At 43.7% G+C, this 15,284-nt stretch overlaps 2 protein-coding genes across 2 annotated transcripts in view; one reads left to right on the forward strand and one right to left on the reverse strand. All coding sequences in view use genetic code 11, as the record gives it.

Moving 5' to 3' along the window:
* Nucleotides 1-4,350: 4,350 nt before the first annotated feature.
* On the reverse strand, nucleotides 4,351-5,906 carry EGR_09160 (hypothetical protein; the record flags this gene model as incomplete). The annotated part of the gene is made up of 2 exons (XM_024498409.1): nucleotides 4,351-4,491; nucleotides 5,835-5,906. 2 exons carry the CDS (start codon nucleotides 5,904-5,906, stop codon nucleotides 4,351-4,353), a joined length of 213 nt encoding a protein of 70 aa, XP_024347192.1.
* Nucleotides 5,907-7,023: 1,117 nt separating this feature from the next.
* The window catches only part of EGR_09161 (hypothetical protein), a gene marked incomplete at both ends in the record, with an annotated part of 17,626 nt that continues 9,365 nt past the window's right edge, over nucleotides 7,024-15,284 (forward strand). The window contains 11 exons of the mRNA XM_024498410.1: nucleotides 7,024-7,116; nucleotides 7,206-7,313; nucleotides 8,324-8,398; nucleotides 8,487-8,582; nucleotides 8,657-8,785; nucleotides 8,878-9,506; nucleotides 9,659-9,764; nucleotides 9,931-10,084; nucleotides 10,126-10,202; nucleotides 10,394-10,503; nucleotides 10,541-15,236. Of these exons, the coding sequence (XP_024347193.1) occupies nucleotides 7,024-7,116; nucleotides 7,206-7,313; nucleotides 8,324-8,398; nucleotides 8,487-8,582; nucleotides 8,657-8,785; nucleotides 8,878-9,506; nucleotides 9,659-9,764; nucleotides 9,931-10,084; nucleotides 10,126-10,202; nucleotides 10,394-10,503; nucleotides 10,541-15,236 (6,273 nt within the window). The remainder of the gene's footprint in view (nucleotides 7,117-7,205; nucleotides 7,314-8,323; nucleotides 8,399-8,486; nucleotides 8,583-8,656; nucleotides 8,786-8,877; nucleotides 9,507-9,658; nucleotides 9,765-9,930; nucleotides 10,085-10,125; nucleotides 10,203-10,393; nucleotides 10,504-10,540; nucleotides 15,237-15,284) is intronic.

The following is a 15,284-nucleotide window of genomic DNA, read 5'->3' on the forward strand; positions in this document are numbered from 1 at the left end:
ATTTTCGCGATGACTACTAAGGCGTTTTTTGACTGAGTGAGCGAGGATGTCGCCATGACTACGGTGACTTAGCCGTATGACTCATCGGGTAAGATGAAAAAGTGGTCAAATAGTCAAGCAAGATACAAACTTTTTTATTAAATAGAATGGCTAAATACCTATATTTTGTATTTTAGTGATGTGTTAAATGGTAATCGTGAAGTTGTGATACACTAGTTGTTTAACTCCCGGCTTTGGTGAGGCGCCGCTTTCGACTTGGGAGGGCTTGCCCTTGGGCAATGCCAGTAACTCAAGTACTTTCTGTATGCCGAATACACATATTTTGCCCGAGTATTATGTCTTCTTCCGTCTTTAGAAAAGTCTCGGGGCGCTACAAAGTTGTATCTTCCTGAAATGCAGGCTTGAACTCCTATGGGAGAACCAAAACAACTTTTAAAAATAATTACAAAGTAAATTTGGAATAGAAAATGTCAAATGGTGGATCAGCACTTTATAGGAGTTGATTTTACATTACTTTTTCCACACGACCGCTGGCAGCATCATAACTCATGTGACGCGCAGGTCTCCTCATCTGAGCCCGAGGTTACAAAAAATGTGACGGGTGAGTGGTTCCACCAAATCGTACCGCGAACAAAGTCCTTAACGCAGAAACGAAAAAGAGGTGTTTAGTACTTCAATCCAACCCACAGCCTTGGTACTTACTGGCAATTGGTGTCACATTACTGCAATAAAACAGAAGAGTTGTGGCCTTGGTGGTGGTGTTTACGCCGACGCTGAAGATGTTTGAGAGTAATCTGTTTTGATGTCTCGGGCAATCTCTAAAAGCACAATGAAACAAATTAGTCGTGACGGATCTTTTTGCAAAGGTAAAAGGCTGCTAGTTGGTTGTTAATGGAAATGATATTTGTGTAAACAAATGAGACAGTAATACTCTCCCAAGGGCGCGGAGACTGCCGATTCAAAGTAGTTGAAGATGCAACTTACACAAATACATCGTTCCATTAAACGATAACGAAAAGGCAACTTTTCAAGATGAATTACTCCATACTACTCAAACAGTGAATAAGCGAGGCAACGGTCGTGGTATTTAATACCTTTCAAACCATCACAAAGAGACGATGCTACCTGGCGCTTGGCAAATGTGTCAAGAGCCTATCTTTCCTGCAGTAAATCGTGAACTTGCATGACATCTGAGGCATCCAGATTCAGAAATTTGACCCGTACATGATTCTCACTTATCGAGTTACTGGTGTACAAATGAATGCTGTCTTTGTCGGTGTTCTCCTTTTCATGGAATTTTTTCGCTAGTCCGAACTCCGCTGAGTATTAAGGAGACCACTTGATTGAAAGGTAGATAGTTCGTTTCACCTCAATTGACACTACCTCAGCTAGGCTGCGTAACATATAGTGAAATAAACGAGCAATAATTGAAAAGCTTGAAGCACATCAATTTTCGTTTGTTTGAGAGGTGTCTAGGGGATCAGAAGCCCGCTTTTATTTGATCTGAATGAACCCCATTCTTCTTGAGTGAGGGAGGATTTTTGACCCAGGCAAGGTGACAGATCACCTATACAACAAGCTTTTACCAGCAGTGAGCTTAAGTTCTTCAAGTACCAAGCTGAATGTTTTCAGGGTAGTTTTTTGGATACCTAGGAGACAAAAACGGAGAAGGAGAGATAAAGGCACAAATAAACGTATTTAATTGGTATTTACTATACTCCCATTGCAAAAGCTGTCAAGGTAGCTAGATATTCGAACTACAGTGACTCTCCCTGTAATTTTATTTTAGAGGCAAATAATTGCGCTCTTATGCTGCGTTGTCGTAAAGTGGATTAGATTACCTTGACTGACTACCCAGAGGTAAAGGTGGATTTTGATCTTCTCCAAGACCGAGCATATAAATACCTCACATGTAGCTGACAAGGTGGTTTAGATATCTTGTATTTTTACTACTTTAAACTGTCTGTGTGCCAGGCTGGAGAGCTCGAGGCGGTGTTCAAATGCAATCTTGCGCAATACATTACACATCGCACACACACACACAACCAAATCCGCACAAGATGCCTGACAGAGAGTGATTCGGCGGAGCGGAGTGCGCCAAAGCGGAGAGTGTAAGCGGAGCTGAGGTGGATTGCGTGTGCGCCTCTCTGTGCAATTTGCATTAAGGCCATGTTGGCAAGATGTGTAGCCATGAGAGCTCTAGGTTTGCTCTCTCAAGTGGCCTCCACTCTGCCGAGCTCTTAACATTTGTGCGTGTGTTTGTGAAAATTCTTAGACAAAAAGCCCTTTTTCATGTAGAGCCTTACTTGGAGACGGAAACAACGGCAACAACAACAGCGCGTGGTGCAATAGTTGCTTAGCCATCAGTCACGATTTATCGCTCGCCCTATAACTCCAGTTCATGCCTAGCTGGGCTGTGTTTGTTAGGAATTTTATGCCTACTTAGAAGGGTAATAAATTCCACAATCCCGTGCTTTTCAGCTGTATGACTAGGTGGCAAAATCGAAATTTTGTTTTCCTTTATCAAGAGAGGGTGAAAGGGCCCGCTGAAGTCCCAACTTACGTTCTTTACCCTGACTCGTCTATTCTTTTTACTGCAGGAAGATGGACGCGAAAGGAAATCCTAACCAGTTGTATTAATGATAACGTTTACAAAGCTAACATCGAATTCTCTACGCCAGACTTGCATACCAGAGTAGCACAACAAACCCAACTTGGAGTGGAGAGTCACCTCATTGTACCCCTCAAGTACGCCTTGATCGCTAATGGGCGAAACTGCTTAGAATAGGTGGTTGCGTCAGATTTAAGCGGCAGCATTAAGAAAGTAAAAGCAAGTTTGTCTTCTCTTTTTCTCTTAAGTTAAAAGTGCCGCCAACAATATATGATGCATTTTTTGTTTTAAATAAAGCTGGTCTTCAAGTCTAGGAGAGACGGGGGGGCAGTAAAATTTGACTTGTTACAAGTGGCGTTCTCGATTTGGCGTTTTTGAATTTAGCAATTTGCATGTGAAAAATGAATGCGCGACCTCTTGACAAGCGTCACTGTGCTATGTAGTCATAACTCCCATAGTAGTGTTAATTAGTTCACAGTGGAATGCACCACTTCTGGTGCCTCTCTATCGACTTTTGCAGGAGGCAGTCACCCGCTTGTGCCTTTATCTTCCTCGAATCGAAGCTAAAATGACAACAGAATTACTTTTCCTTTAGAATTGGAACTAAACTCTCGCTCTCCTTATCTCAGTAAGTCAATTAGGAGTTGTGACAACCTTCATTGGTTCGTCAACGTGTGACCTTGAGATAATTGACTGAGTACATCTAAGTAATTAAAGGGGTGCCTATGTAGCGCCTCGAGACTTCCCTGAAGACGAAAGAAGCCATAGTACTTGGGTAGAATAAGCATTGTAGGGCTACAAAATGGATTAAGGCTACTGGCATGGCTTGGAGGCTAGGCTGTCAGGAGGAGGTAAGGTGGCGCAGCGCCTAAGTCGTCCGTTAACAAAACCGAGAGTTGAGCAAACAATTAAACCATTAAATCTAGTTAGCTACTCCGTCTAAATTTTGACGATAATGATGTTTTTTCAAAGCTAATTGCTCCGCCCTTGATAGAATTGACCTTGGGATGTGTAAATTAGTCTTGGGGTACATTGGTCGCATAGAGAGAGGCCGTTAGAGGTCACCTGTCTCTCACAGGCGCTGCGGCATATGGGAGAGCACATTAACTTAGGTGGTTCATTCAAGGTCAAATGGGGACACAACCTCCAACAATATTGGAGAATCTAACAACTCTTTTGCTTGTAAAATAGGCGTAGGCATTTTACTTTACCTCAACCCTGCCTTATATAACATGAAGCTTAATGGTTGCCTGGAAATACAACGTAAATACTAGTAACTGCTTTCAGATTGATTACAAAGAATAAAATGGATATGTAGCTTCAAACACACCACTCATTCATTTTAACTGGGAGGAAATCCCATGATCTGACCTTAATTACTAAGAATGAATGCTGCGATATGAACAAACGCTTCAGAGTGCCTTCAAACCATGGTATTTAAATTACGACCTTAAGTACCCATACGTTTCCATTAAAGGTTTCCTTTGGGAGGAGGAGAGAGCCACAATCGTTCATACTGGTGTGACAGCTGCCAAGTAATTAATAGTATCTGGAGAGGTGGAAGGGAGTGCAGTCTGACGCGATCCCATATGTAACACAATTAACCTCAAAACTAGCTAAATTCTAAGGTCTTCTTTTGTGGAAATAATTTCAAGAGCTCTGGCAGCAATTGGAGAGCTTTTCCACTGTAGGAAAACCTCTTACGATATGCAACGAAACCGTTCAATAGAAGCCTTCCATCACTTGGTCTTCTTTTTGCAACAAAGTTTGACCATTCCGTAGCACTCCGAGACTTCCTCGAAGACGAAAAGGCAAAATATGTATTGCCGACGTAGGGAACGACTGGGGGGAGCTGACAGCATGGCCCAGAGGCAACGCAGCTGGAGGGAGGAAGAACGAAGGAGGAGGCTTAAGTACTCGCAAAATGGAAAGGAAGAGTTAAACAAACAACCAAAGTATTACAGAGCCATTTACATATAACATCTTGGAAAATGGTAATTGGAACGTAAGTGAAGCGGAAGTTTATTCAGGTCTTTCAAGTATTGTTGGGTGCCGAAAACCCAATAACTTTTCCGCACCGTAGAAGGCGTAGCTGACTTTCAGGAGCATGTTTTCCCCTCAAATTTTGCCATAGATTTCTTGAAATTAAATTAGTCTTCATAAAAGTCTGCAGATTATGATACTTTAGGCCCAGAAAAATAGTAATACTTTTAGGTCCACAAGACACCAGTAAAAAAAAGCTTAGATCAACTAAAAGAATTGCAATTTGATTTTCCACACAAATCACGTGCCAGTCGTCGACTGGCAGTAAGTACTCCAGTAAATCCATGTTATTGAAGATCTTTCATTAAATGCATAATTAAATCTAGTTCAATGGAATTTGTGAGCATGCGACAATAAAGCCGAGATGTCAGTTAAGTTGCTCGTCCCTCCCAGCAGTGTGATCTCCGTCCGATGGACAGCCAGACAGACTGGCGGGTGAAGGTGAAACACAAGCACAGCCTTCTTAATGGGATTTTACAACCACTTTCACAGCAACTTCTTCATGGAGTGCCAACTCAATAAGAGTGTTTCACTTAGGTACTCACCACTGCATAAATACTTCAAACGAATAAATTAACTGCAAATTTCCACCTATATCTCTCATTCAAATTGACAGAATAGGTGAAGCCTAAAATAATAGTGCAGTAAATCCCCCAATTTTTTTTATTTCCGACTTGGATGATGTACAAAATACCCATCAGGTACATTCATATAATATTTTTGTCAGAAAATATAGTAAAGTTTGGATAAACCCTGTCTGATTAGAAGAGGAATTCTGTAGTTGGAGGACAGCAACGATTGTGTAGCGCCCAGTTTCTTCCCCAAGATCGAAAGAAGATATGCCACTGGGTCAGAATATGTAGCCCCAATGTACAGAAGGGATAGGCGGAAGGGGCTGGCGGCATGGTCCGGTGGTCATGCCGCCTAGTGGAGGCACACTCGACGGCGCCTTAATTGCCCCCCATCACCAAAGCGAACGAAAGTGATCTACCAAACTAAACTGCTTTTAAATTATACTTAAATCTCAATCTACTTTGAAAAGCAAGTCTATCTTTAGCTCCTTAAACATCATCCATCGATAACACGTAAGTAGTAAAGTCTGCTTTGGACAAGAAGTCGAGTTTCGCGTACAAAGCGGACGGTGTCGTGAGGCATGATGTCAAGCCACCTCCTCACTCACACGCACACGCTCATTGGACTGAGTCATAGTGAGCCTGTGCTCACCTAAGCCCACGCAGATACAGCCCTCCATGGAACGCCCTTAAAGAGAGCCGCACAACGCGTCGCCAATTGGCTCCTTTCAGGTGTCTATAAGGTCGGTCTCACACACTGTGACATTCATACGTGCACAGCGAGAGAGAGAGAGAGCAAGAGAGAGAGGCTTAACGACATAACACAATTTTCGCAGATCACTCTACACTACTCCATTTCTTTTGCCTATTTCGATTTCGAGCGAATACTAATTTCTGATTAAGGGGAACATTTTAACCAAGCGTCAACATGGACGCGGGAACTATTTTCGATGACCGACGCAGGGCGGAGACATTGCCGCATCTTCTGGTGAGTTCCCCTTCTCCTTTCTTCTTTTTGATCTCTACATAATATATATTGTAGTCTTTGATTCTATCCACTAAGTTGACTTAAAATGACTTCAAGTTTGGTTCATTTAATTGACTTTGTAACCCGCGCTCAGTTAAGTGCTAAAAGAACTTATCACTCCTTCAAGGATATGAAATTCCATTAGAAATTGAGTGCTTTAGACTATCACCACAATTACCTCAACATTCAGTGGTAGCATGTTTGAGTAATTCTTGGCTAAATTTCTCTCGACATTTTGAAGTTTATTATTGAATGCACATACTGCTCAGAAGTTGTCAGACGTCTTATCAGTAGTTAATTGTTGGGTAATACAAATAGGTAGAATGTGTAGTAGTAAGATATTTGAATGAACTACAAAATTTATTGTACTAAGAACATTTAATCGAATGTGTGAAAGAATAAAAAGGAAGACGTATCGTAGCGTATTTCTCAGGGTAATAACCACCCCACAATAAATTGTAACTTTCCAAAGAATGCAAAAACTAAGCACTGGCTTTGTGGAACAAACATTCAACATTTACAAATGCCTTCCTAAATTGAATAGAAATTCCCCTATATAATGCTTGAAGAGAGTCTCATGCGGTGCTTTTAGGTTGATATAGTATCATTTTACCTGCTGGGAATCTATCCATGCCAAAACTTTCTTCCATGATGAATTAAAAAGAAAAGGATGGTAAAACAGTAAATACGCATATATCACGGCCTACTAGCACTTGCTGGTAAATTCATTTTACTATTTTTATTGTGTAAAATTACAGTCTGGTATAAACATGGAGTACATTGGTGAGACGCACCAAGCTCTTGAGCAAGAACTCGACTACCAAACCTACCTTGAGGATGAACTGAAAAAATGCGTTTCAAGGGTAGGTATTTCGCCCACATTAAGTTATCGTACAAAAAGACATCCAATTGATCAATGTATTCCATTGTTTTCTATCCCCTTTTTTTTCAGGGTCTCTACCCCCAACAGGATGCAAGTAATCTCCAGACCCTCATTAATATCAATCGGGAACACTTAGAGTTCCTCTCCCCTATCACCAGTCTTGAGCATATGTTTTCCGTAAGTTATTTTTCCAATTTTTAGCGAAAAAAGACAAATAGAAAGCAACTACTTTACAATAGCCAAAAGACCTACTTTTTGATGCAGCTTACTGCTTACTTGAATGCATAACCATCCATTTGGCCAGTAGTTAGCTCAGTCTCACTCCTCTTCAATTAAGGCAAAGCCAGTAGCAGTAGCACATAAGAAAACAAAAGTAATGCAATTTACTAACTCTGTTGAACAGGAGAATATGGGAAATAAAATATTTATGGCCCGTTAAATGCTAGGTGTGCAACATTCTTTACGCGCGCACTCACTTTAGCGCCTTCTTGGATTGGCAGTTGTGCCATCTTTGCTCAATTTATGTGTTACATCTTTTATTAGTCAGCAGAGGACCATGTTGAGAAGTAGGATTTACAGAAACTGTGCGAGTAGCTAGTTGGCACACCTCAATAAGCTGCCAAGACCTTGCGCTCAATCCTGTTGGCAGTCCGCTTGTGCGTGCGTGCACGCAGCCACGAGGTGACACACAGAAGGCGATATGCAAATTGTCGATGTTTTGCATAAATCAGAATGCAAGATTAGGAGTTTTTCTTACCTACATGCTTCAAAATGCTTTACTTTGTTTCGACAGCAATATACTTTACCGAATACCGTGTAGTTTTAACCATTTCAGTCTACAGAACACGAGTAGAGGTGATTCGTATAATGGGATCAAGTGGGTCAATTTTACCGGATCCAACCCAAGCTCCCGTGTAATTTAATCAAACCCTTTGACGGAGTTAAATTTCCTTCTCATCGTATCATAATTTGAGGTACTGCTGGAAGATCCTATCGTTCATTTTCGCCTCCACAAATTAAGTTTAACCCCTCTGGAAGAGCCCTGTCGTGTGAAATCTCCTGGTGCACATTTTAGTTGTCTCGTTGGATATTAGATTGTTCAGGATGTAAAAAATGAAAAAAATAGGTAAAATAATGAAAGTCGGATTAAGCTGTAGTGCATACACTTGTGTTCCTCTTATTCGCAGGAAATGGCTCAAAAAGTTTCGGATCGCGCAGTCGATCTCGTCAACGCACAAGGCAGCCCAGAATTTTGGGATCGCGTAAGTGGTGCAATTAATGGCGTGTGAATGCTGTATTGCTACTACCTGATTTGTCAGTAGATCTTACCTGTTGACTCCCACTTTGCAGAATCTGAGTAAGAACACTAGGGCTTGTTGGAAAACGGTTCAGCGGCTCTCCAATGTCAGTCGAGTTCACATTTCGAATGCATCTGAATACCAGCTGGTAAGAATGACTTGCTGCTGTGTGACTTCGCTGCAAATTGGGGCACTTAACAACTTCGTTTATCTTACCTTCAGTTCTACTACAACTGTGATCACTTCCTCAAATCTCTTCAAAAGAGAGCCAAAGCAAACTACGATCGCTACAAGGACATCGATGTTGAGTACCCGTCTATTACCACTACTCGCCTAAACTCTTACATAACCGTAAGTTCCACTCCAGGCTCTTAAAGGACAGTAGGAAGGTTTGTGATGGTATAGGTGAACTTTAGCTCAATATGACAAATTTTAACTCATAGGAAGGACTTTTCAAGTTTCAATCCTTGGCCTCAGAAGTGTTACGAATCCTGGATAAAGCACGGCGTGTAAATCCAGTGTACCTTCGTGTACGAGGACTTAATCGTCCCGTCTCGGGTATAATGCTCTGCGACTACTCTACCAAGAACTTCGGTCTGCGTGCCGGTCAGCATGTCTACGTACTGGACAACGCCTATGCAACACCCTTGACTACCAGCTCAGAGACAACAGACACTTCAGAAGCTTCGGAATGCAGCACCTGTTTACCCCACTGCAGCCTTCACCGTCGTCCAGGCTGTGCGATTTGTGGATTGCCGCTGTCCACCTCTACAGAGACTACAAGCCAGACAGATGTGGAGGACGTGGAGTCGGGATCGGTGACGGAGGAGGAAATGAATGGAAGGCGCAGAAGGAATGCGAGTGAATCCTCCACCACCACTGGAAGTACCAGCGGTCCCAGTGATGTGTCTATTAGTGCCACCCCGCCTGGATGCAGCCACACTCTTTGTAGTCAACGCGAACCCGTGATGTGGAAGGTCCGCACCATGGATGGCAGCTTGACTGTCGATGTGCCTGCCGTCACGGTGATGGTTAATGAGCATGATGAGGAGGCTATCAACCATGCATATGAGTAAGTAGACTGATTTTAAGTGCCATACTTTATTGCCCTCAAAAGCATGAAGTGTCTTTCATGAGGTTGTTCTTTTATTTCATCATGAGATTCCGGTGACAAAAAGGATGATTTTGCTTAACCTTTGATTAATGTATCCTTTTCCTTTGTAGGATCTACGATTTCTTCACCAATATGTGGAGAGAAGCTATCGATATCTGGCTAACGAAGGGCGTGAAAGCTCTCTCTGCCTACTTCTCAAGCCTCATTGATGCTAAGGTAGGACTTTTATCCTCCACTTCTTTACGGCGTTCATCACTTTGATGCTCATGATGAGTACGCATTTTACTAGCCTAATCAAGCTAGCTTTCATAGACAATAGTGTGCAAGCATAGTTGATGTGGAGGTGTGTGTTTGAATGCTACCAACTTTATCAACACTTTAGTACATCCGGCTGGAAAACGAGAGAGTTTTCGAGCAATTTTTGGAGGAAGTTGAAAGAGCTTTTCCGTGTGAGGATCCAGAGAGTGGAACAGCCAACAAATTCCTCAACGAACTGATAACCACTTTGAGGGAGAAAATAAGCCGTCAAGATCCTCGTAAGTTCTTGAGTATATATTTTAAATGAATGCCAATTTAGGCGAAGAAACCTCCGAATACTTGTACGTGAAGATCACGGAGGTAGCGTCGTACCGAAAAACAGTTCAAAAGTTGAGAGTAAGTTGCATTTTGAGCCCTTCCTAATCATAGTGGAGTCAAAATTAAAGCTCTGTCTGGTACTAAAATTAGTAGCATGCTTTTTAAAATGCTGAAAAGCTTTGGTTTGAACCCATTTCGCAACTAAGCTACTTAATCAGCGTTGTCTTTTTTGTCACTTCCCTATTAAATATGATGTAACGCTTTTCTAGGATCATGTCAACCAGATCAAGCGCTTCATGAAGGACGTTGAGGAAAACACCAGCCGAGACATTCTCGATGCATCAACCATGAAATCCATAGGGGACCTAAAATACGTTTAGTAAGTTCAGTTACCCCAACTAATGTGTTGTTTTTAGCGAAGAGTCTGTTGAAGAACATAGGAAGTTGGAAAAGATGATCCGTCAGGTGAATACCCTCCGAACTCAACAGCGCTCCCCGAGGGTTCCAATCCACAAAGTACACACCATCTTCGGCGAATATTACTCATCATCGGAGGAGCTTTCGGGCGAATCGGAGACGAGTGGTTCGCAGTACGACATTGAGAGGAATAAAGATCTTTCGCCCCACGAATTTCAGCTGTATACCAGAGATGCGGCTCATCGGTCGACTGCACTAACCAATAGGCCACGATACGTCAGGCGACCGCATCGAAAAGCCATTATTGTTGATGTAGATGACTTACTGACGGAATCTAGTGATGAGGGCGACACCGGTCAACCGCGGAAGAGGGGTAGGCTTCTCTACAAACCAACCCGCAAACGACCTGGTGAACAAATCTCGGAGGCGATTGAGGAGACTAAAGATTCCGTGGTTAGTTCGATGACATTGAATAGGAAGATTAATCTAGAAAAGGCGATGCGGCGACGTGGAGAAGTTCCAATGATTTCTTCACCGGATGGACGGTATCGTAGTCGACGTCATCTTCAATTTACATCTGGACCACAAAAAGGCGATGTCTCGATGGTCTACTTGCAAATCACCGCAGCAAAAAGCACACAAGATACCATGATTCCGACTGGCGATAACCGACAAAGCAGAGGGATTCAAATAGACATTGAGAAAATCCCAATAGACGCAAAAGACGTGCTAATGGTAGAGCCAAGAGTTGCATCATGGCAGTCTGACGCGAATGGAGAGATGAAGTTGAAGCACGATGTGTCACTAGAACCGTCTCAACAGGAACCAAGAGAGCGTCGACCAATTTCAGAAAGAACAATGGAAGCAATTGTTTCAGGAACAACGAAAAGTGGAGATTATTACGAACGAGGCGTTCAAATGACCAGTAAAGATGAATATGAGGGAATAATAAAACCACCAATGTTCAACTGTTCCACAACATCAACACAGACATCAATTCGAAGGAGGGAAGGAGTTAAAACCACAGCCACGATGACTGAAGTGCTGGTCGAACCCGTAGGACCCCAAATCGTACACGCTGCTCCACCTACTCTGCAACAAGTACCAGCTTCGGAAATCATCACCACAGTGACCTCGGCTTCTGAGGAGCCTGCACATCTAATTGAAGTGATTTCCAGTGGGCGGAGTGCTGAACTGCCGGATTCAGGTATCGTAGCTCCATCGAGGGAGAGGGTTAGTACCGTTTCGCCAGCGGCTAAGTCTACGGCAATTGCTGTCTCTACTGCACCTTCAGCTGAACTTGTAGATGCGTGGACGGGAACAGATGTCGTAGAGGAACCAGTCCCCATTATCCAACGGGAGACCGCGATTAAAGTTCACTCAGCCCCACCGGTTGAGGCGACTCCTGTGCCTATTACAGTAAGATACGGGCTAATACAGACACCATATCATCTGCATTACGAAGGCAGCTTTGTGGGCGAAGTTGAAAAACTTAAAGTTGAGGTCACGACCCACTTGACAACAGTAGGGATGCCACTTCCTGAAAGAGTTGTCTTATCAACTGCCAAATCCCAGGTAACCTACATTCCGGAAGTTAAAACACCTGGTTACGTTGAGGCGACAAAGGGCATTGTTGACAGACCGAAAGAATCATTAATCTCTTCAAGCGAGGTTGCTAGTCGTAAGACAGTGCTGTCTGGAACAATGACGGATATCTTCATTAAATCTGACCAACCCGATGTTTTGCATTCAGCACCGCCGATTGCACCACAGCTTCCTCAAACAGAGGTTTACACCGCAGTGACCTCATTCATTGAACATCCTTCGCACCCGGCCAAAATGGCTTCAAGTGCTTGGAGTCCGGAGCACATAGATGCTGGCATTGCAGCATCAGAGAAGAAGGTTACCAGCGCAGTGACCTCAGCGCCTGAGAAACCAGCATCAAAGGTTTATACACAGACCGTTGGCCCAATGACCGAACGTGGACCTAATATTGTGAACAGAGGAATGGAAACAATCGTGTTTGAAGACGCAATGCCTTTGATTAAGAAAGAAAGTACCGTAGCTGTTCGCTCAGCTCCACCGATTGAGACAACCCCAACGCCTGTAACATTAAGATACGGGTTAGTAAAGACACCATTCCAATTGCACTACGAAGGGATTGTCACTGGTGAAGTGGAGCCAACAGTAGTGGAGACATCCACCTCGAGGATGGTAGGATTGGAAACTAAGGTTGTACGAATACCAGCGCCCGCTAAGGTTGTGCTATCCTCGGCCGGATCACAGATAACATATATTCCTGAACACCATGTAACTGTGACTGAAGGAAAATCACCTTCGAAGGTCGTGATACGTACGGTGCAAGTGCAAGCCATAGGAAAGTTAGAGACTTTTCTATCGACATCTTCCAAACCAGAAATGCATTCAGTGGAGATACAGGCAGTGATGGATCTCGGTTACATGGAGACAGCAACACATGCCATTGAAAGACCCAAAGATTCGACCATTTCATCCGCTGAGCTTACTAAACCAGCAACCATGTCAACTGCCACCATGACAGAAGTCTTAATCCAACCTAAACAAACCGTTGTTGAACGCTCAGCCCTACCCATTCCTAGAACAGGTCTGGAACGAAGAGACTCGGGTACAGGAGCCCCAGCAATAGACATTAATACAACCACATCCTCGGTGTCTAAGGCTCCAGTGTCTAAAGTCTCAGTGCAGGCTATTGGTATCACTACCGAGCCTTTGGCAACGTTTGTGGACGCGTGGACAGAAACAGTTGTGATAGAGGAAGCGATGCCTGTTATTAAACGGGAAAGCACCGTAAAGGTTCAGTCAGCACCACCGGTTGAAACGAAACCCATCCAATTAAAGGTAAAGTTCGGTTTGATTCAGACTCCGTATCAGCTGCGCTACGAAGGTATCATGACAGGTGAAGTTGAGAAGCCCAAAGTTATGGACACATCCGCCTTGACAATAGCTGAAACGAAACCGAAGGTTGTAGAAATGCCATTACCTGAGAAGGTTGTACTATCCTCGGCCAAGTCACAAACCATCTACATTCCAGAACACTACGTGGCTGTAGCCAAGGAGGTAACACCTTCAAAGCCAATAATGTGCAATGCAGAAGCTCAGGCAATCCAAACAGTTAAACACGTGGAAGTGGTATCAACTGAACCGATTATACGTTCAGTTGAAATTCAAGCCGTGATGGTAACTGGTCAGGCGGAAACGGCCTCCAAGATGATGGACGTACCACAGGGCATAACAGTAACTTCAAGTGAGCTTCCTCGTCCAAAACTCGTGTCAAATGCAACAATGACGGAAGTAAGGATCGAAGCAGCAATGCCGCCTGTGGAACATACATCTCCATCTACTAAACCACGAAAACTGCTAACCAAGAGGACACAGGTGATTGGTATCACTACAGAACCCTTGGCTTCCTATGTAGACGCATGGACAGAGGCGATGGTAATCGACGAACCGACGCACTTGATAAGAGAAGAAAGGACAGAATCTGTGGTTCACACAGCCCCACCGGTTGAGGCAAAACCTGCGCCAATTAAAGTGAAATTCGGCCAGACACAAACACCAATCCAAGAAAAATATGAGGTCACCATTACAGCAGAAATTGAAAAAACTAAAGTGGTAGACACGGCCGTATTAACAAAGGAAGAGATAAAATACAAGGCCGAAAAAATGCAAGTACCACCAAGGGTTGAAATGTTAATAGCAAAGACTCAGGTAGACTATATTCCTGAACAACGTGCAGTTATAAAAGAAAAAGTGCCGATGATTGAGGTGAAAAATAGAACGATAGAAGTACAGGCTACCACAACATCAGATTCGTTGCTATCATTTCCCAAACGTCCGCTGATGCATTCGCTGGAAGTGCAGGCACTAATATCGCCTAGTCAAGCCGAAACGACAACTCACGTTACAGAGGTACCACAGAGTCTGATTGTCACATCGACTGCAATTCCGCATCGCATTACTACGTCAACGGCGACCATGACTGAGGCGATGATTGAGCCCGCAAAGCCTATTGTATTGCACTCTGTTCCACCCACTGCTACAGCAACACCGAAGTCGGAAGTGACGTCGAGTATCCTGAGACCAGAGACCGAGATGACCTCCAGTGGGTATAGTCTAGAGCATGTGGACACTGGCATCGGCGCACAGGAGAAAGAAACTTCCACTACTGTGTCTTCTGTGTTGGTGACAAAGAGGACCAAGATTTCCACACAGACAGTTGGCACCGCCACCGAACCGTTGTCTGCTGATGTGAGCAGAGGAACAGAAACAATGGTAGTGGAGGAGCCAATGCCCATCATCCAAAAGGAAAGCACTGTAACGGTGCACGCAGCTCCACCACTTGAGGCGACACCTACACCTGTTCTAATCAGATATGGCACGGTACAGGCAGCATTCCAGAAACTTTACGAGAGTACATCTACTAAAGAATTAGTCTTACCGAAAATGGAATACGCAGCAGCTGTTGTGGATCTCATACCCACGGTTCAACCAACCGCAGTTGTCAGGGCACCCACCCTTAAATTTGGAACGGTACAATCAGTGTACGAGTCGTCCGTGGCAAGGGCTACAACCAGCTACGAAGAGGCGGAACGTCCAGTGACTAGGACCCAGATCCACACAATACAAAGGGAAAGCCAACACGAAGCGACGACAGAGGTAATGAACAAACCAAAAGCCTCAGTTATCACCTCCAGCCAGGTGGCC

This window comes from Echinococcus granulosus (assembly GCF_000524195.1).
Source record: "Echinococcus granulosus chromosome Unknown EG_S00134, whole genome shotgun sequence".
Taxonomy (NCBI): domain Eukaryota; kingdom Metazoa; phylum Platyhelminthes; class Cestoda; order Cyclophyllidea; family Taeniidae; genus Echinococcus; species Echinococcus granulosus.